Source organism: Sorex fumeus, unplaced genomic scaffold, assembly GCF_029834395.1.
Source record: "Sorex fumeus unplaced genomic scaffold, SorFum_2.1 ptg000051l, whole genome shotgun sequence".
In the NCBI taxonomy this organism is placed as follows: domain Eukaryota; kingdom Metazoa; phylum Chordata; class Mammalia; order Eulipotyphla; family Soricidae; genus Sorex; species Sorex fumeus.
In genome coordinates this window covers 29,832,929-29,858,022 of record NW_026606108.1, presented here as the reverse complement: position 1 = coordinate 29,858,022, position 25,094 = coordinate 29,832,929, and the positions used below count along the sequence as shown (strand labels likewise).

Here is a 25,094-nt window from a genome sequence, read left to right as displayed (position 1 = left end):
TCAAGCCCAGTCCCATCTCTCATCTGAAGGCCTGGTAGTGCCGAGGGCACAGAGCTAGAGGCAAAGTGTTTCAGGAGTCTGGACCATCAGTATCATAGAATAACATCTTGACCAAAATGTAACATATTTGATCAGCACTAGATTTTTACATATAATTAATGGAATTTCTCATTTTCATTTTTAAGGCTTAGTGTTTTAGCCTTAAGATGTACTTATGAAAATGGCAGTTCTTCCAGAATGTTAATTTCTCACAAACTTTATGCAGTTCGGACCCCCTCCCTGCTGTGCTGGGAGGCCTTAGATGCCAATGCCCTTTTACCTATCTCCCTGGCCCATCTCATAAACTTAAAATCAGCAAAAAAATAAAATGGATTGATTAAATGATCATACACCCCTGGAAAATAACTGTATGGATTTAAAATATAATTTAGTTCAAAATATAGTTCTTTTTATAAGTGAAGTATGAGTGATGCCAACAGACAGCTATAAAGTGTATGTTATAGTTACAAGGTGGATACGTGTTCCACCAACCCTTTCAAGGTACAGCTTCAGCTCTCATTTACATTTAGGCCTCCTATTAGGGAATGAGATTCAAGAATTCCTGTTTCACACAGGTAGGCACCACTGACTAACTGACCACAGCAACGATAATGGTATTGGAGTGGCTGATTGAGTCTCCTGAATGTAACTAACTCTGGATGAATTCAGGAGAGAGGAGGGAGAGGGAAGGAGGGGGGGGGGGGAGAGAGAGAGAGAGAGAGACAGAGAGAGAGAGAGAAAGAGAGAGAGAGAGAAAGAAACAGTATTGGTAGGAGGATCGAGACAGAGGGGAACGATGAGAGAAATGGCAAAACTTGAATATCCATTTATATTTGTGTCTGAAAACATTCAAAGAGCTGCAGGTAAGTGCTGGGTAGTTATAAGTACAGGAATAAGCATTAGATCCCTATAATTGATATTCCTGAAAACCTAAATGAAACTAGTGGTTCTTCAAGTATCCTACATTGTGAATAAATTTCTCAATCTTATAGTTGAATGTATTGTGCTGTCAAGTGGACTATATGTGTGACTTGGCATTTTAATATTTATATTTATTTTTGTGATGATGCTTCTGTCTCTGAAATGTAAAATCAAAAATAAAGTCAAAGGTAAAGAATGTTTAAATTGGCAAATCACGTTATCTCTCATGGCTAATGTCAACAATTTATAAGAATATTTCTGAACTATTTCCTCCTAAAAATTGTAAAAAGACTTTATGATGGTAGGGTATTTTCACCTCTCTGGTGCTTCACCACAATGAGCTGATATGATATAAAAAAATTTGGATAGTGCATTCATGCTCATATGTGTACATCACAAACACAGAAGAATCGATTAAATTGTAAGACAAAGCTCAGTAAGGGCAGAGAATAGAAATCTGAACTATCGGCTGATGTGCCTTGTCTGGGTTTGGGTTAATAAAATGTTAGTCACAAACCATAGCACCTCAGAACTTTATCCCTATTTTTAAAAGAAAAGCTACTTACTGGAACCTAACATTTTCTTTTTATCATGTTTACATTCTATTAGTATCCTGAAATTAAGCATATGTATGATTTGGCTCTGCATATAGCTTTCATATGTGCAAGACTGTGTAAGTGAGAGTCAGTCAGTGTAAGTCATGAGTGGTGTTTATTATTCTACGAGGTCTATGTTATGGCAACAGAAAATAAAGCCCTGAGTTTGGCAGGGAACACATAGGTTGCGGCATGCTGTAAGCATTGTGTGTGGTGCACTGGATTTACCCCAGCTTTACCACTTAGCTAGGACTTCAAGAACTTCCTTTGAACTTCGAGTACAACTATGAAAGGATCAAACTGTTAACTTGCTTGCATTGCTAATTAAATACAAACAATAATAAAAATCTAATCCCTGCTCACAGGAAATGGTTGAGCATGAATTTCCTTTCTCCTTCTTCCCTTTTGACTGTTTAGCGATATACAATGAATCAAACAACTGTTTTAACATGCGCCCACTCTAATGTACTCACAGCCTATAATGTCAAGCCAGGACACTAATGTACACGGGGCCAGAGAGTACAGTGGGCAAGACGCTAGCTTTGCATGCTCCCAACCAGGGTTCAACCCCTGCAGTGCATGCGGTCTCCTGAAAACAGCCAGGTGAACCCCAAACATCAAATAATAAAAAATGAAAATAGATACACATTAAGGTACACTGCTGTCTGAACACCTACGGAAAATCTGAAAAAAACAATATGACTATATACAAGCTGAGAGTCAGAACAGGAAAAGATAAAAGAGAAGACAAATGTAGTACCTCGGACCACACCCCCGCCTCCCACACAGTCATGCAGTCCTGGCCCTCGCAGCGCTGGGCAGAGGCCGGCTTGGGCCCCACACAATCCCGCTCTCGGGCTCGGGTCAGAGTTCCATTGCTCAGCTGCTGGGTACAGGCCACTTGTCTGCTCTGCATCCCTTTTCCACAAGTTCGTGAGCATGGAGTCCATTCTGTCATCATCCACCTAAAAGAAGTCACACTGGTTAAACGGTATGAATCAATGTGTTCTTTATCCAGTACAGTGTCTGAATGATTAGATTTTGCTGCTGCTGCTTTTAAAATAATAATAAGCTGTAGTTACAGTTTTCTCTAAGATTCCCATACTTTCTATGGCTCTAGAGTCTCTAGACATTTCTTATTTCAGGTCTTGTACCTATAGAATCTTAAAAGTCTATCTTAGATCTCTCCAGGCTGTACCACATTCTTTGCCTATTTCTCATCACCATTTGCCATCATGAGGTAATTAATAGGTAAAAAATACTTATTTGGGGGCAGTTATATGTCTTCACAGTGTCCTTGTCCTTATGTTCTAAGCCCTCAGTGTCTTTTACAAAAAGGGCAGCTAAGGCAAAGAGTTTGGTGACATACCCGAAGGGTGCAGAAATTGAAATGAGGCTGTAGTGTACCCCACATAGAGAGAGACATGTGCCTGTAGTAGCATAATAGAAACCTGTCCCTTCTTCAGTGAAGTGGTGGTGATCATCAACGCTTCAAGCCTATGGACTGCCACCAGGTTTCTAACACATCCTCCAGGTAGAGTGACATATACTTCTTGAGGCCACCCACTATGGCCAATTACAATTAGATCACATTGGAGGAACAAACACAGAGCAAAATGTGACATGCCCTCATTCAACACAAAGTCTTCACAACTCCAATGGCCTTGTATTACACTGATTCAGCCCAATACATAGATACATGCATGTTAATAGCTAGATGAAAATCTTTCCAGAACTGTCACAAGGGCAGTGATATATATCTTGATTACTTTTTTTTTTTTTTTTGCTTTTTCTACTACCCACATGTTCAGGGGTTACTCTAGGTTCTGAACTCAGAAATTACTCTTGGAATGCTTGCGAAGCCATACAGGATGCCAGAGATGGAACTCAGTTCAGCCTCGTGAAAGGCAAATGCCCTACCTGCTGTACTATTGCTCAGGCCTCTATTACATCCATTTCTAAGGAGATGGGATTCATTCTAAGGAGTCTCATTTTAAGCACCTCCCAGGCTCAATTTAGAATGGAATAAGGTCTATGTATCCCAGGAAAGGTATCTGTAACATTTGATGTCCTTCTGGCTCTTGTCAATAATACCTGTATCTGGGTTCTTTTTATTTGGACCACCATGTAGGAGAAATTAAAACTCCCACAAGACTATCTGAGCATATGCTCTAGCACAGGGCAATCAAATCATAACCCTGTACTCAATTCTGCACTCAACAGGCACAACTTGTGCTGTGCGCATTCCTGAAACAATACTTAACAGCTGTTAGAACTCTACTTTCTCGCTTGTAAAACTGTTTATTATTATACAGTCTACCATATGATAGGTACTCAGCATACCATATATTCTCTATTAGAGTATACTAAGGAATGGTTTATATTTCACATATTTCTCTAGTTTCATCTTCCACTTGATTAGAAAGTAAAACATATGCTAAAGTTTATTTCCCAAACAACTCTATTTTCTTTTTTTTTTTTTTTTTTTTTGTTTTTTCCAAAAAACTTTTATTTGCAAGTGCTTTTTAATTCTCTTAATTTAGATACCTTCAAGATACATTCTATATATCTAAAGATTTTACATTCAAGTCAATTATAACAAACAATAATCCTCTCTCTAATATAAATTGTACATTTAGAATTCCAACATTCTTTTTTCACCTCATGGCTTTGTTTATACAGTGTCTGCTGCTCAGATCCTTGGCAGCCAGCTCCTTGTCTCTGCTACCTTGAAAGGCTCCTCCATGCCCTTGATAGGGGTGGAGCACTTCTTTATCCTCTGACACCTGGATTCTGACAATGCATGGTCCTTCTTAGATATTCCTGATTATGGATTAATGATGATTATGATTAGAATGGCTCAAATTGGAGTGGCTCAAAAATTGGTCGAAGAAACCTGCCATTCTCCTCTTTAGACTCTATGTTCTTTAGATCATAGGATACCACCTCAATTCTACTTTGCATCCATAAAATTTTTACACAGTAGATTTCATTAAACATATCTTGAAAGCAGATTATGATTTTACTTTTACAGAAATAGGCAAGCTTTTAAAATTAATCCATAGTCTTAAGAATTCAAATTGTCCTCCATCCTAGCTTTCCAATAAGTAAGCCATTCTGTTGGTAACTACACCATCTCCTAACAATGCTTAATTCACTTACCTACTTACTTAGAGAATTGGGCTGAAAAGCAGACAGGGGGCATGTATGACAGGCACTGTTGAAAATATTGTCATGTACTTTTGCCCATTCTTGTACACAGTATTCTTGATCCTATTCTTTAGATGCATATTGTCATAGTGGTAGGGGGTACAAATTTTTAGAGCAGGAATTAAAAAGAAAGAAAAATTGACAGACAGTGTCTGATACCTCCAATACTTTAAATCTACAGAAAAGTCTTACAGGTTCTTCTGTGCAGAGGGAGAAAGAACTTTCTAAATTGTTTTACACTTTCGTTAACATAATTAACATGAGACAGACCTGGAGGTATTAATAATTGGGTTTTGCTCTAAACCATAAATAAAAAGGCTTTGGGATATAGTGATTCAGAAAAAATGGAGACAGGAGTAGGGAAACTAGATGAACTGAACTTTAGTGTATGATACTAATTCTTAAAGAGATAACAAGATAGAAAAGACTAGAGTTATTTTTTAAATAAATTGTTAACACTTATGTATTAATCACTAATGCCTTATGCTTATCATAGTTGATACAACCAATTAATGTTATTTTATCAGAGAAAAATCATTAAATAGTAGTCAAACTTATCTGGTACTAAGAATTTTTTTGTTGTTGTTCCTTTTACCCTCTTACTCTCCCCATACCTAATCACCGGAAAGAATCATGAAGATAATATTAGTTACACACATTACCAATCTACAAGTTTTTTACATGTTCTGAGTTGCTGGATGCAGAAATTTATAGTGAACCCAATGCAGAAGCTCTTATGAGATGAAATCAATTCTGTTTTACTCCCCAGGAATGCACAGCAATACCCCAACTCACTGAACCATAACAAATTTCTGAGTGGCAGGACAGAATAAGTGAAATAAATGTCCCAGTCTCTAAAGGAAGCAAGCTTCATTCTCTTTTTATCATTCCATCTCTTCAAATTGTTTAGGACATTTGATACAAAGTCTCAGCAGTTCCACTCAAGCTCAGTACTAATCTTTTGTTTGGAGAGGATTAGGAGGTGAGTGGGGCTGATCTCCCCCAGTGGTGCTTATTGCCCCAGGGGCCACACCTATCTGTGTGATCCTGACAGTTTTGGTACTCAGAACTGAGGACACTGGTCAGCAGAGCCATACCTGGTGGTCAGCACTAATTTTATGTAAAAAAAGGTAATTTTTTATAGAAGCCTTGTGATAGGAAACAACCTCAAAAGCCTTGCTAGCCCACTCCCAAATTATACTTGGGTTCCACTATTTCACCTCTTAGTAATCATCTAAGATTAGCACTGTAGCACTGTCCTCCAGTTGTTCATTGATTTGCTTGAGCGGGGACCAGTAACGTCTCCATTGTGAGACTTGTTATTACTGTTTTTGGCATATTGAGTATGCCAGAGGGAGCTTGCCAGGCTTTGCCGTGCAGGCGGGATACTCTCAGTAGTTTGCCAGGCTCTCCAAGGGTAATGGAGGTCGGTGGCGTGCAAGGCAAACGCCTTACCTGCTGTGCTATCACTCCAACCCATCTGAAGATTATTCAAACAAAAGCTTCTCTCTGTGAACTCTATGTAGCTAAGCATGGCTGCTTTCTTCCCTGCTTATGATTTCTTGCCTACTTTGCTTCTAAATCTGACTGGGGAAAGTCAACAGGAACCTAAGGAACCAGCAAGTCTGGTAACTAAGACCCAGGTGAGGTATCTGGTGCATAGAGACCAGCAATTCTGCAATTTGCCTGGGAACGCAGGGAGGGAAGTGACACTCTCTTGTGGGGAACCAAGAGCACCACACTGCTTCCCCACACTCTGGATTAGGGGTATGGTGCTGGTCCTACTTTCATTTCTATCATTTGTATCACTTCTAACGTATCATTCTGGAGAATTTGTTATTTGTTAATAGCCGAATTCAACCCAAGAGCCTAATTTTTGAAGGGGTGATCAGAAGACTCCCCAGAAGTTTAAATGACTCCTTCCAGTTTGATAGATTCCTCCCAGTAGATTTCTCATTGCAGATCATTAAGTTGAGGCAGAGTTTAGCACTGCACTTTCAACCTCTTCACATCAAGTTTATTAGCTTGTTTCCTTAGACCGTGCTTATTTCAAATCTTGGGTTTTGCTAACATCCCTTTGCACAGATCTTAAGGAAATGGGATTTCATCAGTATTTCGAGTGTATCTTCAGAACCAGTGATCTGCACGTGGGTTGGGGCTGGGCCTACCTGGTCTGGCAGGGCTGCTCATTGCACTTCCTAATCTGTGGCCCTGGCTTCGTCAAGGACTTGCATTTTCTGTGGTCCACAATGCTGATGTTTTTGCTCATGATTTTTGTGCAAGACACCGTTGTTTTTCTTTCTCCTGAAAAGAGCAAATAAACATAGGAAGAAATGTTATTTTAGTATTTAGGGGGTGGGCACAGGCTTCTAATTTTTTTGGCTAAATGATTAAATAAATATTAGGTTAGATCCATGATGATAATTTACATAACAGTAATTCACCCCTGCCTGAAGGAAGTTGAATTGTAATATTTTTTCCTCATTAGAAGTTAAATGACAAATTACAAAGGAATGTGGCATATAACCTGAAATTTTAGTTGAGGATTTCTTGTAAATGACATATATTTTTTTAGCTTTACAGGGCAGAAAGATGTATTTATTTAAAATATAATGTGCCTTCATGACAATGTAAGTATATAGGTAGGTGCACATTCTATCAGTTGTCTGTACATTATCAATGCTATTGACAAATTATGAAAAGCCTGCTTCTGAGCGTAACTCAGATCTTTCTAATTGTCTCTAATAAGGACCCTTGGGAGTCTAGATATCCTCATTTTCTGATGACTGTCATATTTTCTTTAAAAAACCATGGCACTGTTGCCATTTTCACTTAATTTCAGAAAAATGGCTTTTCTGTGTTCTCTGTTATCAGAAATTATAGGAAGTCAAAATGATCAGTTGGCGGCTGGAATTACAGTGGGCAGGGTGCATACTTTGCATTTAGCCAACCTGGGTTTGATCCCTGGCACCTCATATGGTCTGTAAACCCACCAGGAGTGATCCCTGAATACAGAGCCAGAAATTAAGCCCCTGAGCATTGCTGGGTGTGGCCTCCAAATACAAACAAAACAAATAATCAATTGTTTGCACTATTCATTTTGGTTGGGGCCCTGGAGGCATACTTACTGCAACTTGATCTCATTTTGCACTAAAAAGCTCACAAAATGTATGTTAAATCTGTCTCCTACAAAAATCATGCATAAACCATCATGCCCAAAAGTAGAGAGTAAGAAGGAAATTGTCTGCCACAGAGGCAGAGGGTAGGGTCAGGTGGGAGTGGCAGGAGGGATACAGGGGACATTGGTGGTATAAAATGTATACACTGGTGGAGGGATGGGTTTTCGATCATTTTATGTCTGAAATTCAATCATGAAAGCTTTGTAACTGTATCTCATGGTGATTTAATTTAAAAAATTTTGCATATAAATTTCATTAAAATATCTATATAATAATTTATTATGTTACATTGTGAAACAAATTCCAACACTCCCCGATTTTAAACCAGATGATTTAGGATTAAACAAAAACCACAAATGAAAGGGACACTAAATGCCCATTAATTAGGAATCTGGGACTACTCAAAACCTCCAGGATGTTTAAGGCACTAGACAGCCTGGGGCGGTAGAGAGAGAATGCTGCTACATGCAACAGTTGCAGAAAGGGGAGGTTGGCAGTAAGATAGGAGACAAGAGGGCTATTGTGAGAGAGCTATGCTGAAATGATTTCTGAGTATGTGCATTTTACTTTGATTTAAAAGGACAGGGCAAGAGATAATGGGACAACCAAGCATACGAGAGAAGAACAGCTATGGGTTCAACAACAATGAGCATAGTTCACAAATAAAAATCAATAGTATAAATGCATGACTATCTGTAGTGGTTTCTGATCATGTCATTGAAACTATTTAGATAATCAGTTCTGTCTTATAGCTGAGACAACACTAAGTTGGCATAAAGTTACTCCTTAATTGGAGTACCTGAGACTCTGCTCTGAATTCTGTGGGAACTCAATGAAGACAACAGAATGCAAGGCAGAAAAAAGGAGCATTTCCTTGAGTGGAAGGTGCTCTTCCACCCATAACCATGAGGCATGGTTGAACATGTACCATGAAGCCCGAAGAAGGGACATGTCCAGGCACAGATTAGTAAAAGGCATACCTGAGGGTATGTAGGTTAGGAAAAAGTCATTTCTTCAAGGCAAATGAATTGGTAGACAGTGCTCCCTTTCCCACCAAGAAGCTACTCAGCAGGGCCATTGGAAAATAGGATGCACTGAAGTCCCCTGGTTGAGATCTTTTGGCAGTGTACCCAATGCTTATATAAATGTAACAGAGATCTCTAAGCACTAGTGGAGGGATTGGTGTAGCTCTTCGACTATAAAAGAATGACTTTGGTACTCTTTTAAACTATTATACCTCAATTTAAAAAAATAAAAGAGCACAATAGTAAAGTAAAGTAAAGACCCTCCCGTTGATCACGATTTGCTCGAGCGGGCCCAGTAACGTCTCCATTGGAGACTTTGTTGTTACTGTGTTTGGCATATCAAATACGTCACGGGGAGCTTGCCAGGCTCTGCCGTGCGGGCGAGATACTCTCGGTAGCTTGCCGGGCTCTCCGAGAGGGGAAAAGATCACAATAACAAGAAACAAAACCAAGTTCCTCCAGCTGACCCACACAGGGCTGAAATCAGGTGGGCCAGTGCTAAACTGCCAAGGGCAGGAGGTCTTTCATGCCCTCGGCAATTGCTTTAGAACTGACCAGACTATTTGGTGGTCAGAGATCTGGTGTGTGGTATTTGATGCAACCATATTGCTGTTAAATCATTTTCAAATAAGATGTTAGAGAAGCAGATCTGGCTTATTAATTTTTTTAAACACAGAAAACAACAAATCTAGGTTCAAGAAGATAGTACAGCAGTTAGGACACTTGCCTTGATGTACCTAACTCAGATCCCCAGCACCTGCTACGGCTGTAGCATCACCAGGAGTGATCCCTGAGCACAGAGCCAGAAGTAAACCCTGATCAATACCAGGTATGGCCCTCAAAAAGAAAACAAAAAGCAAAAAACATTTGACAGAGTTAGGAATTACTGTAATATAAGAATCTGGGACATAAATTTTTGGCCAACCTGCTCCTCAATTCTTGTCCTCCAGCCACTCTTCTATGACATGGCGTATATATTGAACTGATGTTTATAAAAGTTTGTGCAACAGTACCATGTAAGCCTTATATCTACATTACAATTATACCTACCTAAAGTAGAAAGCAAACATTACTTGTAAGTGAAAGAATGACTTTGAAAATCTATTTTCAAGTTTTTGCAGCCAGAAGACACAGAGTATTAGTTGAGGCTTAAGCTAATTTAAGTAAAGGTTTTTTCAAAGAACTGAGTTTCCAAAGGGGGCGGGGCGGGTTGGGGACCTTGGACACTGCTGGAGACACTGGTAGTGGGTGTGGAGTTGGAACATGGTTTATCTGAACAGAGTTGATATTAACATCATGGTGCCTAAATAAAAACTTCAAAAAATAATACTGATTTTTCTGCCAATTGCAAAACCAAAAGATGACAATTTATTCAGAAAACTTTTGGTGGATATATGTGTAATCTTGGAATTACACATATATCTAACTCAGGACATAAACTACATACACATAAACTAACTCAGGACATTTTTTCTACCCTCAGAAAATACTGAACCCTACTTATATTAGTCCAGGGTTAAGAAAATGAAAGAAATAAAAAAGAAGCTCCTAAAACAGCACTGATATATCAAAAGGGTTATAAATATTGGGCCATTTTAAGGATCTAAGAAACTATGAAGATGCATGAGTCTGAATTGAGATATTTCTACCTACATGAGGCAAGGAAATTCACATGATAAGTTTCCTGACAGAAGCTTAGCACTACTTTAAAAAATTTCACTGAATAGAAACAATTGGGGTAGGGGGTAGAAGGAAAAATCTGCTCAGCTACAGACACAACATGCCTATGAAAATACAATGAAAACCTCAGAGACATATGGGAATGTTACTGCTTGATTTTTTTTTTAAACTTTTATATAGTTTTATGTCCCAGCCAACACAGGAAATTTTTGTTCCAGCATCTAATAGCAGTATTTACAACACAACCAATACTGTGGAACCCAGGGACAAACAGCAAGTGATGAAGTAACTGGCCTTTTGCCTGAATCATGAGTAGCTGCAAGCTGTTGACAGTGGTAATGCTTGCTTTATGGCAATTCACTTCACCTCTGGGGCATTCCTATTAAGTCAGTATTGGGGAAATTGATTTTGACGTTTTGAATTCAATTCAGACTAACATAAAATAACCATTATGCACTGATCCCATTGCCAAATTTGGGCAAAATGTGAAAATAAAACAGTCTCTTTGTTTTCTGAAGACATTTAACAAAGACTATTATATTGGGTGCTTTGCTTTATAGTATTGGAGATAAGCTTTGATAGATATATTATTTTCCGTGCACTGTGCTCTATATCATAAAGTAGACTTTATTTTTGGGGAGAGGGTCACACATGTTCAGGAGTTATCCCTGGCAAAACTCATGGCATCATATCTGGTGCTGGGTTTGCAGGAATGCAAGGAAAGTGCCTTAACCTCCTATCTTTTTTTTTTTTTTTTTTGCTTTTTGGGTCACACCCAGCGATGCTCAGGGGTTACTTCTGGCTCATGCACTCAGGAACCACTCCTGGTGGTGCTCGGGGGACCATATGGGATGCTGGGAATCGAACCTGTGTTGGCCATGTTGGCTGCGTGCAAGGCAAACGCCCTACCCGCTGTGCTATCGTTCCAGCCCCATTAACCTCCTATCTTATCCCTCTGTACCTCCTCACCAGTGGATATGTTTTAGAAAACTGTGTTATTTTAGGTATATAACATTTCTAGACTTTGAATCAAAAGTATGGGAAACACATTCTTGGGGGTGAGTTTATTCTAACTGTATAATTAAAATTCTTTATCATAGGATTATCATAGGACATTTCAATTGTTAAAATTTTTGTAAGAGACCATATATATTTGTTTGTTCTTATCATTTTTAACTTATTTCTGCTTAATTCCTGCAAAATTAACAGTTAACATCAAGGAAGTGAATTTTAAGTAAATACATTTTAATAAGGATGAAGGACTTCTCTCTGAGAATTTTCTAGAGATATATAAAATACTGGTTATATTTTAAGCACTTTATAATTTGAACAACTTCCAAAATCATGTCATACCATTTGCTTCTAAGCCTTCCTTTTTATATTTCTATAAAACTATTTTCCCCTCAGGATTTTGGCTTAATATTAAAATCATTTCATTTTTTTGTTTTAATAACAATTTTTATTTTGTATTGTTCACATTCAATATATTTTCCACTGTGATATTGTCATTTCCATGCACACACTATTTTAATGGTATTCCTCCACTTTAAGTGAAACTTAACTACAGTGCTAACATAACTCAAGGACTTTTATATACTAACTTCTTTCTACTTTCCTAGTATGATCATTTTCATTTCATTTCATATTCTGCACCGTAGTAATACTTGGGATTTTTCATTGTTTGTTTTGGGCACTGCATACAGTGGTGCCAGCTCTTTCCTCAAGAATGACCCTTGGTGCACCTCAGAGGTGGGCAGGTTGAGTTTCCCTCTCTGCCCCAAGCAGAACCCCAGCACCCGAAAACCTCCAGAACCCAACTGCCGCCATGCCTAAGGCCACTCTCCACATGCTCAGACAAAATTTACTCAAGAGGGGACAAGCCTCACCCAAGAGCAGACCAGCAGGAAAACACAGATATGTGGGAACCTGTGACTGAGATCTCCAAGCCCGATTGGATCAGGACTGGGCCTCCTTCCCCCCAGTTCCCAGTTTTCCAGTAGCTTGGCAGTCACACCCACAAACTGGCCCCAGGACCATGTAATCTCATCAACGACCAAGATCCAGAGACTATAAACTAAAGCTCTCGGAAGAAAATGACACAGAACTTCCTGGACATTATATTCTATCCAGAACAAGCAATGCAAAACAAATTGTCTAGCATTGCCTTTTCAGCATGTTTGAGTGGTGGTGAGACTGGGGACAAAATATTGAATTTAACCAAAGTAGAGGGAGAGTATGAGGGAAATTGTCTGCCACACAGGCAGGGGAAGGGTTGGAAGGTAGGGTGGGGATAGAATACTGGAGGTGTTGGTGGTGGAAAATGTGCACTGGTGAAGGGATGGGTGTTTGATGATCAAAGCTCAAACATGAAAGCATTATAACTGTATCTCATGGCGAATCAATAAAAGGGGGGTAATAATAAAATAATAAAACAAAATTAACTCTGAATTAAAGAAAAAGAAATGTGGAGTTTATGCCCAATTCAATCAGCTTAATCAATGGCTGAATAAATAGTATTCCTACATTTTAAAAATAAATAAATAATGACCCCTGGCATTGCTCAGGAGACCATAGTGGTGCTAGGATTCAAAGCAGGATCAGCTGCATGCAAATCTTAACTCCTTTGATAACCTATATTGCCCTCTCCACAGCAGTACATTTCCACTCATTACAGTAACTTTGTATTCCTATGTATTCCCCTGAGAAAACAGTATAGTGAGTTTATTTCTATCTCGACTCCTACTGGATAGACTGTGAATTTTCTATAAGAAGAAACCAACTACCACCCAGCAATATTGAACTATTAGTAAAAGAAGAAATGACTGAAAATAGAAGCAAGTAATTCAAACCCAAAGTGCTTTCCTTGTGCTAGGACGCTCAAGGTTGTATTTCCTAAATTGGTGAGACATCAGCAGCAAGTGAATGATTAGTTATGGGAAGTACTTTTCTCTTGCACCTCCAGTAAAAGAATTATCATTTAGATATTAAAATCCAACTTTATAAAGAACTTAAATTGAGAAGTCTCTATTAATAAGAAAGTGAATTTGAAAGCATATTAGATATGACTTCCATAAAACAATGCAGAGAAAAATATATTTGGGTACATTTTCTTTATGCATATCATTTTTTTTGTATAAGCAAAGTGCCTTAAAAATGGAAAGAGGGGCCAGAAAGGTAGTACAGCAGAGATAGAACAGAGGGGCCAGAGAGATAGTACAGCTTGCAGGATGCTTGCCTTGCATACAGCTGACCTGGGTTTGATCTCCAGCACCATATATGGATCCCTGATCCCTATCAGAAGTGATCCCTGAGTATAGAGCCAAGAGTACTGATGGATATGGTCCAAAGGACAAAAAAAAGAAAAGAAACAGAAGGCCAGAGAAATAGTACAGGCACTTGCCTTCCATGTTGTTCACCCTGGTTTGATCCCTGCCACCACATGGCTCCCTAAGCAGCACCCCATACAGGAGTCCTTGCATGACCATTTGACCTGATTAGCAGAGAATTATAAGGGCCCTGTGCCTCCTAAACACTGTGTGGAAGATCCCCCCAATATATAAAATAAAGTAAATATAAATACAAATTACACCCTATGAAAAGATACAGGTGGGGCTGGAGAGATAGTATAGGGGCTTGGGTGCTTGCCTTGCCTATGGCTGATTCTGATACTTGGACATATGGTTCCCTGAACCCCACCAGGAAAGATCCCCAAGCACAGAGCCAGGAGGAGTAAGATCTGAGTACAGCCAGGTGCACCCCTCGTTCCCACTGTATACAGTGGATACAGACACCTGTATACTGAGACACTTCCTTAATTTGGACATAAAGGTTGGAATACTCCAAACAAGGAAATTCATGTCTAAGAAGGTATCATAATCCAATCCTACAGCATCAGAGCTCTGAGCCAGCAGGATTTGGACCAATGTGAAGAATACAGTGCACTTCCCTCCCCCTGCAAATACTATCTACTGAGGTTTCCCTGAATGCATGTAAAATTTTCATTTGTTTCAAAATAAATCACTGAATTTTGTGGTCTTCCTTTTAGGTTTTATTTCATTATTCATCCGCTACCTCAGAATAAACCCTATAGCTTATTAAGATGGCATTGTATTCAGTACGTGGAATTCTGATTCCACTTGCAACCTCAGATATTAGGGAACATCTAAGATCTCTGAAGACTAAGGTTACTTAAAAATCAGGCAAAAGGAATTTTAACAACTAGATCACACTTTGGACATGCCAAAGGAAATGTAAAATACCCATTCAAAGATTTTGTACATGCTACTTTCAAGCATCAGTACAAAGTAAACATATATTTCACCTAAAGATTTAAGATGATAGAAATGGACTAATTTCAATGGCCAATGCTAAAATATAAAACAATGTGTCCATTCAAGTGTTTTTTAGAATTATCATTAGAATTAAAAAGACAAGATAATTGTGTTAAGCTGTTAAAACATTTACATGAGATCATCACATTCACATCGATTTTTGCTTTTTTTTTGGGGGGGGGATGCGTTGGAGGGGTGGGACACACCTAGCATTGCTGAGAATCTAATCTTGTCTCTGCACTCAGGAATCACTCCTAGTGGGCCCTGGGAATCACAGGGGATGCAGGGGGATCAAACCTGGGTTGGCTGTGTGCAAGGCAAGAACCCTACCCACTGTACAATCTGGTCCCTGACTAGTCATTTTAAAACAAAATTCCTTCTGCAGCTGGGGAGAAAGCTCAAAAAACTATAGCATGTACAAGGCCCCAAGTTTCATCCTAGGCATGCATGACAACTTCCATTCCAACACTGATGCCAGGTAAGCCCTATATCCCTATGGCCCACGAACAATACTGAGAAAGAACCCCTCGTACCCCTCTTTCAAAACAATAGGATTTATGTAATTTAGAATTTTTATGTCTTGTAATAATTGGTCATAATAAATTAATATAAATGTAAAACTGTTAAAGTTAATAATTTAGGTTACTCTAAAACTTAGATATTAAAGTAAAAGTTCATTTCTATAAAAATATAGATGCAATATAATTTAAATTTTAAATTAAATATTTTAAAAACATTTTCATTCACTATTACTGGCAATTTAATTTAAAAGAGAATACAATCTAATTTTAAACCTATGTCAAATACTGAAATTTTATACTACCCCCTGTGATATTGTTTGCTTTTAATAATTTCCTGTGAAGCAGAATAATGCTATTATTTCTTTTTTCTACTGGAGATAAATTTTGTATGAATCTGTTTCCAATGTTTTGTATCTTGAACTTGCTCCCATTTAATTCATGAATATGCTGAAAGATTACAAAGCTTTCCCTGGCTATAAAATTCACAATATGAAGTCAGAAATTCTGCAATTCTTGAAATCCAGTCTTTTCACTTTATTTATGAACTGCAAAAATATTATAATGCCCAAAAGCCCAAAAATATTTTGGCATTGAAATGAATATGTAACCTATTAATATTGTCTGAGATAATTGAAACCTGTTGACTAAACAAAATGAGATAGATTTGAAAGACTCTAGTTCAACATAAACCACACATAGTTTTTGTATATATTAGAAGGATTATTTTGCAAAACAAGTAATTTTACAGATGTAAATATTTCTTGGAATCTGAAGAAAACCTAAACAAACTCTATGAGAGATAGTATGTTTTCTAAAGAAAAAAAAAGTGACAGTAAGAAGGGCTCTTGAAGGCAGCATCTAAGGAGAAGAAAGGGAGACTTGAATTTAGGAATCTTGCATTCAAATCCTGTCTCCAGACACATGGTCAGGTGACCTTACAAAGAATCGATGTTCATGCATTTAAGCTTTGCATTTCAGTTTCCTATTCCTATGGACAGATTCAATAAATCACCTATGTATGACCTGGGAGTCTAAAAATCCTATTTCTCTGAACATTTATGGTGAATAATAATGAAACATTATTAAATAATAACAGAAACAGTAAGTTACTGGTGAAATTCACTCTGGGTTTTAATCAATGTGGTCTGAAGAAAAATTAGGGGAGTTCGGGCTGGACACATAGTACAGCACTTGAGGCATTTGTCTTGCACATAGCTGACCCAGATTCAATCCTTACATAGTCCCCAAACCCCACCAAGAATAAACCCAAGAACTTCCGAGAGTGGTCCCAAACAAACAACAATAAAAAATTGGGAATCATTCCCAGAGGCACCCAGGAGATCATTTAGTACCAAGATACAAATCCTGAGACTTGGGCTCCCATGTGCAAAAGACCGCCCAAAAACAAACAATACAAAAACATTGTGTTTCCAGCCCTTTGTGCCATCTCCCTGGTTCCAAAGACAAAAAAAAATTTAACCAACTCTTTACAGTTCCTAAAAATCCACTAATTCAGGAAGAAGACAAATTATGTATGTTTAATTCCACTGCAACTTTTATTAGTCCATAATTAAAGAGAAAAAGAAAAGGGAGGAAATAATACAATTCACAGGGAAAATACTTTTCTGTAAATTTCAGATGGAAATGAACCTTAGTGACTTGTAATTTTTTAGTAACTGCTTTTAGAAACATAACAGGAACCACCTGTTTAGGAACCACTAATTGTCTTGGAGGACCATATGAGGTGCTGGAATGGAACCCAGGTGAGCTGAGCACAAGCAAGCACCCCACCCACTATACAGTCTCTCTAGCTACATCACCATCCTTTACATCTCTCACACTTTTAGGTCCACTCTGGGTAGGGGCTGATTCCTCTGACCCAAGTTCTACTAAATAGAAAGTTCAGTGTGGCTTTCATTTCAAATGTGTTTGTTTCTATTTGTGTTCCTGTTTTACACCTTGTTAGAAGATGTACAGTGAAATCACTTAGGGACCCTGGCAGTAGGAAAGTAGGAACCAATGGCTTTGCATCAGCAGAAAAGGATAGAGCCTCAATTCACAGGAGGATCATGGAACATGGAGTGATGTGGTCAATGAAAATCTTATGGAGTAGGATGACTGATGACAGTTTTTAAATTGTGAAGCTCATGTGAACACCTCTATTGCATTCCTCTATGCACAAAGGAACAATTGCTCTGTAGAATCTCTTTTGACACTTGCTCCCCTGTAGCCATTGTTCTGTTGACCCCTGTAGACCAGGTGGTCCCAGAGCCAGGTGAGAAGCCCAGGCTTGTAGAAAAGCTTCTCACTGCTCCCCCATCCCCACTGCAACCCTTCAAAAGGCTGCTGCCATCCTTTCTCTCTTGCCTGCCCTACAATGAGGTGGTAATTTTCTGACTCATTTTGCTGTTGCTCTGAATACTAAAGGCAGCCTGGGTATCTGTGAGCCCACTGTACTCCTAGCACTCTCTTTCTTCTTCCTAAATCTTTAGATTCAGATCAGATGATGTACTTTTTGGGCTAGAGAGATTGTACAGTAGGGTAAGGTGCTTGTTTTGTGCATGTTTGACCTAGACCCGGTTTTATCCCTGGCAGCACATATAGGTACCCTGAGCCTCCCTGAGTGCAGAGCCAGGAATAAGCTCTGAGCACTGCTCAGTGTGTCCTGCCAATTAAAACCAAACCAACCAAAGCAGATTATGCACTGCTTTCCTTTTGCTGCAATTAAAACACCACCAAGTCACATATCCTTTCCCTTCTAATCCTATATGGGTTTCAAAATGGCACGTAAAGGTTTCCAGAATTTTCTGAATCACCCTCCATCAGAAAAACAATTGCTGTTTTAGAGGAAAGCTAAGGCAAGGAAAATCCTTTACCTCCTCCGCATGTAGCATCACAGTCTTCCCAGCCCGTGTGTGTCCACATGAAAAGGGGTTCAGGTGCTTTAGAGCTCTGGTTCTCTGGAAGAGGGTCCGATGGGATCGTGTATTCATAGTGTAGACCATAACTGTGATCTTGAAACAGCAGCACCTGGAACATGAAACACACCAGGTTGGGGGTGGGGGGGTGGGGAGGGGGTGGAGTGCTGTCAAATTACAACATAAAGCAAAGCCTGAAACAAAGGTGTGGACTTTTTAGAAAGCTTACCACAACCCTGTTGCAGGCTCCCCAGTAGCAGACAGGAGAAGGATTTGCTGCTGAAATGATGAAATAGTCAGATTTCTGAAAATATTGGCATCCCACACTTACCTCTGTATTACTGAAACAAAGAGGAAAAGCCCACTTAAAAAAGGTCAGAAGCCACAACACCCAAAGGGAGAGAGAGAACACAGGGGATTGCCCTGCCACAGAAGCAGGGGGGGATGGGGGATAGGGGTGGGGGGGATATTATCCATGGTGGTGGAAAATGGGCACTGGTGGAAGGATGGGTATCTGATCATTGTATAATCAAACCCAAGCACAAAAAATCGTAAATCTACAACTGTACCTCATGGTGTTTCACTAATAAAAAAAAAATTAAAAAAAAAAACTTTATGTCTGTCTTCCTTGGCAAACAAGAACCTGAAAAAACTATGTATTTCTCAGAGAATTACTGATTAATTTGGTCTTCGATATTACAAATTAAAAATTGAAGAAATGTTTAGTGTTTTCTATGTGCTAAGTTTCATAGATTCCAGAGCTCATTTTATCAAGGATACAGTTTGGTATAGTTTTAAGAAAGATATAATTATTTCTAGACAACTAGTACATATTATTTCCCACCTACCACCCTGTTTAAGCTGTAAATAAAAAAAAAAAGGTCAGAAGCAATAGCTGATTCTTGCAAGTTCACGGAATAGACCATTTCCCCACATAAGACCCATGCATGTGATCTCTGTGTTGGGGTAACAATGATATGGTCCCATCTTAAAATCATGCCATACCCCACACTCTAATATCTAAGGCCATGCTTCACGCAGAGGAACTGAATGCTGGAGCCCCAGGAATCCTTCCACTCTGGAAGGAGCGCTGGTCACTAAGACAGGGTCAGCACTTTTGCTCCCTGTGCTCACACAGTTCACTGTGCATCTTGGCAAGATTATTCGCTTTACGTTTATACAGTAGCTCATTCCCTAGCAAGAAGAATATGCTAAAATGAGCTCTTGTCCTGGGATAGAGGAGTGGGGAGGGAAGAGAGTCAGCCAAGCACTTCTCAGTGATATTTGACCAACCAGGTTGGTTGTTGATGGCTAGGACCTGAAAATGTACTGCTGTTCAGGGCCTGCAATGCTGGGGATGATGGCCAGGGACACACGGGCCATGCTGGGGAGCAAACAGGATCCCATATGTGCAAGGCACATGCTACAACTCCTGTGGTATCCCCCTACGCCTCTAAAATGAACTTTTTAATAAGTGTATTTAATAACAATAGTTGTGTGCATATAGGTGTACTGGGCAATAAAACGCCCAGGCTGTCTGAGAACAAGTGAACATTCATTAGTCTATGCTGGAAATAAAGCACAAACAGGTATGACCCCTGCTTCATCCTCCAATATCCAGGGTCAGATTCACAAATGGCCACCAAATGTAATTGTAAGTGTGTTAAAAAAAAAAGAGAGAAAAAGAAAAAATACCTCAAATATACTTATGTGAAATAAGATTAAAAAATATAAATACAGTTGCACAAGATAAAAACCTCATGAAAGATGTTATTTGGACCTTTTAAGCAATTTATATAATGCAATGTGACATAAAAATTTAAATCGGTCATGGTCCTCCCATTATTCATCAATTTGCTTGAGTGGGCCCAGTAACGTCTCCATCATGAGACTTGTTGTTACTGGTTTGGCATATTGAATATGTCATGGGTAGCTTGCCAGGCTTTGCCATGTGGGCGAGATACTCCCGGAAGCTTGTCAGGCTCTCTGAGAGGGGCGGAGGAATCGAACCCGGCTCAGCCCGGCCAGCTGTGTGCAAGGCAAACGCCCTACCACTGCTATCATTGAATTTTAAATGATGCTAAACTATTGAGAACCTTGTTTAATGTCTAAGCTGAAGCAAGCAATTATAATGGTAGTAATTTAGAATTAATGCTTTTAGAAATTTTATTTATTTTTATTTTGTTATAGTTTGTTTAGCAGACTGTTTTAGAGGTATAATTTTTTATCCCTTCAAAATGCTACCATACCACACCATACCTACCTCCAGAGTACCAATACCCTTCTACTACTTTCCACTGGACCCCTCCACTTATTTGTCCCTTCTCCCCTATGCTCACTTTTGTGATCAGAGTCCAATAATGTGCTTCTGTTTCATTTTTCTGTTCTCTTGCTTTGCTTCTTGAAATCACATACATGAGTGAGGTCATCCAGTATTTGTCTTTCTTCTTCAGACTTATTTTTCTTCTCATGATCCCCTCAGTGCCATCATTTTGTAGCAAAATTCATTTTTTAGCTGAGTCATTTTCCATGGGACATGTATACCATATCTTCTTAATTCACTCATTTGACCTTGGATACTTCAGTTGTTTCTACATATTAACTATTGTAATATTGCTGCAGTGAACATAGGTACACTGATACCTTATTGGATTAGTGTTCTGTCATCAGATCTCTATGAAAGAAATTGTTCAATCACATGGTAGCCCTACTTGTATTATTTTTAGAAATGTTCATGTTTTCCATAGTGGCTGTTCCAGTTTCTATCTATACCAACAGCATACAAATATATCTTCTCCACACTCCCTACCAGCACTTTTTTCCTGGCATTTTTGATAGAATTCATTCTCTTTTCTATGAGATATACAATTGTCATTTTATTTTATTTACCCAATAATCCTGTTATTCGTTGATTGCCTCGAGCAGGCCCCAGTAACGTCTCTTTCATCCTAACACTGAGATTATATTCAAGGCTCTTTAGGAGAATGAGTCCCATCATTGTTACTGGTATATGGCATATTGGGTATGCCACGGGGAGTTTGCCAGACTCTGCCCTGTGGGCAGGCTACATTCGATAGCCTGCAAGTTTGTCCAAAGTAGGAATAAGACAATAAGATGTCATAAAAGATGTCCTGATAAGATGTTGAGTGGCCGCGAATGCGGCCGCGCAGTTCCGGGAGCTGGATTTTATAGTCTCTGAGTCTTGGCCATTGATGGGATTACATGGCGTCAGGGGGCCAAGTGGTGGGTGTGACCCCCGCCTACTGGAATTTGGAGGATCTGGGTGGAGGATGCTCGACTCCAATCCGAGTAGGCTGGGAGATCTCGGCCCCGGAACCCGGGTGAATTTGTCCCTCTGCCAGTACCTTCAGGTGTGCGGAGAGTGGTCTCAGCATGGTGGTGGCTGGTCCTGGAGGTCTTCGGCTGCCGGAGCCCTGGTCGGGGCGGGGAGGAAAGCTCAACCCGCTCCCCTCCAACGGGCCCCGGCGAGGAACAGCCAGGCACGGGGGCAGACCCAATAATAGAAAATAATGGCATTTTCATGTGCCTGTTTCCCATTTCACTTTGCAAAGACAGGCCATTTGTCATCTTTGAAGTGTTCAGCTTTTCTATATTATTTTAATAATGTTGTTTATTTTCTTATTGTTGAGTTTGTTGTTATTGATCTTTTTGTCATATTTTTGGTATATGTTTTTTTCATTCAACAGGATGTTTTTCTTGTTCAATAATAATTTTCTTTACTGTACAAAAGAATTTTAATTTTAAGGGGGTATGGTGCCGCCAGCAGGTCAATCTGTACCTGTGAGGCAAGTGCATCAACAGCCTCATGGCACCTTCAAACTTCCAGATACCCCAAAATTGCTGCTGTGCCTTTGGCCAGACCCCAAAATCTTGGGGCAAAGTTTACCAAGAAAGCAAACGGCCAAAAGTTAGGTATGTGGGAAACATGCCCACAAACCACCTCTGGCTCAGCTATATAATTGGAGGCAAGGCCTCTTTGGTTCCTGATTGAACTGCTTAATGGCCATGATCCCAGAGACTCAGAAACGAATCTCAGAACCCAGCGGCTTTAGGTAGAAATGCGTCTGGTCCCTGCAGTACGCTACCAGTGCTGGGCCAACCCAGGTGGGAATAGGTTTCGTGCCTTGGCTTATTCCCACTGGCGGCCCAGTGGCTGCCATACTTCAGAGGCCACTGGACAGTCAAGTTTGGGCCCCTAGTGATGAGACACACAGGGCCTCATGGGATGGGGGTGGACCCGGGCTTGTCCTCCCCACCCCAACGAGACCGTAAGTCATCGCCCACGAACGGCCTCTCTCGCTCCTGATCAAGCTGCTTAAGGGCCATGATCCCAGAGACTCAGAAACAAATCTCAGAACCCAGTGGCTTTTGGCAGAAATGCGTCCAGACCCCACAGTATGTTACTGTCGCTTGGCCACCCTAGGGAGGAAAGGATGTTGTCCCTCCGCCTGCTCCCTCTTGGCGGCTTGGTGGCCGTCATCCTCCAGAGGCCATTGGACAGTCAGGCTTGGGCCTGCAGTGATGAAACTTGTTGGGCCTCACGGGATGGGGGGGGGGGGAGCTGGGCCTGTCCTCCCCACACCAACGAGACCCCAAGTCATCGCCCACAAATGGCCTCTCTGGCTCCTGATCAAGCTGCTTAATGGCCTTGATCCCAGAGACTCAGAAACAAATCTCAAAACCCAGCGGCTTTTGGCAGAAATGTGTCCGGACCCCCTGCAATAGGTTACTGTTGCCGGGCCACCCCAGGGGGGAAAGGGTGCTGTCCCTCCGCCTGTTTCCTTCTGGCAGCTCTGTGGCTGTCATCCTCCAGAGGCCACTGGACAGTCAGGCTTGGGCCCGCAGTGACGAAACTTGTTGGGCCTCATGGGATGGGGTGGAGCCGGGCATGTCCTCCCCACCCCAACGAGACCCCAAGTCATCACCCACGAACAGTCTCTCTGGCTCCTCATCAAGCCATGATCCCAGAGACTCAAGAGCAGATCTCGAAACCCAGTGGCTTTGGGCAGAAATCCCTCCAGATTTAAGTGTTAAAATTTCGGAATTTCAAAATCCCGTGGCCACTACTGCAGCCACACGACATCATATGTTATTCATAACCAGCAATAGAACACAAATTGTCTATCATTGCCTTTTCAGCAGATCTGAGTTTTGGGGTAATATCTCAAATAATAATGGTGGGTCTGGTGTCAAAATATTGAATGTGATCAAAGTAGAGAGAGAGTAATGTGGAAATCATCTGCCCCACAGGTAGGGGGAGGGTGTGGGATGGGGTATACTGGGGTTTTTGGTGGTGGAGAATGGGCACTGGTGAAGATACGGGTGTTTCATTGTATGACCGAGACTTAGACCCAAAAGCTTTGTAACTGCTCTCACGGTGATTCAATAAATAAAATTATAAAAAATGAAAAAAAAAAGTAAGGTGGAGTTCATGCACAATTCAATCAGCTAATCAATGGCTGAATAAATAGCAGTACTCCTAAAAAAAAGAATTTTAATTTTATATAATGCTGTTTAATCTTGATTTTGTTTCCCTTGACATTGGAGTTGAATTTACAAAAACATCAATAACGCAATATTCACAGAGTGTTTTGCACATTTTCTTCAATTTTTCAATTCAAGTCTTTATTTAAATTTTTTGTTTAGAGAGAGATCCATTTTATTTTTTATACATATAGCTATGCAATTTTCCCAACACTTTCAATGAAGAGACTTTTCTAACCCTACTTTATGCTCTCAGCTCCTTTGTCCTAAATTAGTTATTCATATGTGTGGTGATTTAATTCTGTTTTCAACTCTATTCCGTTCATCTGTAAATCTAAATTTTGTTGAATACCATACTGTTTGACTACAACAGGTTTGTATTATAGTTTGAATTCAAAGAATGTAATACCTCCATTCTTCTTTTGCCTCAGGATTGTTTTGGCTACTTGGAATTTTTTGTTTTCATATAAACTTGCAGTGATGTTTGTTCTGTTTCCTTGAACAATGCCACTGGGATTTTGCTACAGAAAACATTATATTTATTGCTTTTGGTAAAGGGGTGATTTTCACAACGTTAATTCTACCTTCATTTTTGAGAGAGGACTTCCAAAGCAATGCTCAGCGAACTTTGGAGAGAACTTCTGGCAATTTTTCAGCTAATCAGCTTGACCAGATGGTTGAATGCTAAAGTCTGAAGATGTGGTGCTGCTTGAGCTCTGCAGTACTGAAGACCATGAGAGACATCTTGGAGGTCCTTGGGGGTTATCAGCAGCCAACAAAATGCTCAGTGGCCATGTGGTGCTTGGTATTGAATTAAGGTCCCAGGCATGCACCCTAATCCCTCTAATATCTCCAAGGTCCTGATGCTAATTCTACTTTATGTAAAAATATTCATGAACTCAAGGTTAAGGACTAAACTCTACTATTACATTTTCTCTACCTCTTTTCAAGAGTCTGTTCAATGTATCAACAAAACTACTAAGACATATTTCAACATGTCGATAGGGGAACTAGTTTGATGGCATTATAAATCAGTTATATCAATAATCAAAATACCAGCTTTTTAATTTATACATGTATAACATACGGGTACTAATTTTAAGTACATTAAAGTGCTTATTTTGGCTTAAAAAAACAGCATTTTCTATTGCCAGAAAAGAGATATTGAC

General features: G+C 39.8%; 1 protein-coding gene across 1 annotated transcript in view; it reads right to left on the bottom strand.

Moving 5' to 3' along the window:
• Positions 1–25,094, bottom strand: part of ADAMTS19 (ADAM metallopeptidase with thrombospondin type 1 motif 19) — a 248,810-nt gene that overhangs the window by 32,598 nt on the left and 191,118 nt on the right. The window contains exons 19-21 of the mRNA XM_056124756.1: positions 18,379–18,532; positions 6,935–7,070; positions 2,317–2,521 (exon numbers count right to left, since the gene is read on the bottom strand). Coding sequence (XP_055980731.1) covers positions 2,317–2,521; positions 6,935–7,070; positions 18,379–18,532 — 495 coding nt within the window. The remainder of the gene's footprint in view (positions 1–2,316; positions 2,522–6,934; positions 7,071–18,378; positions 18,533–25,094) is intronic.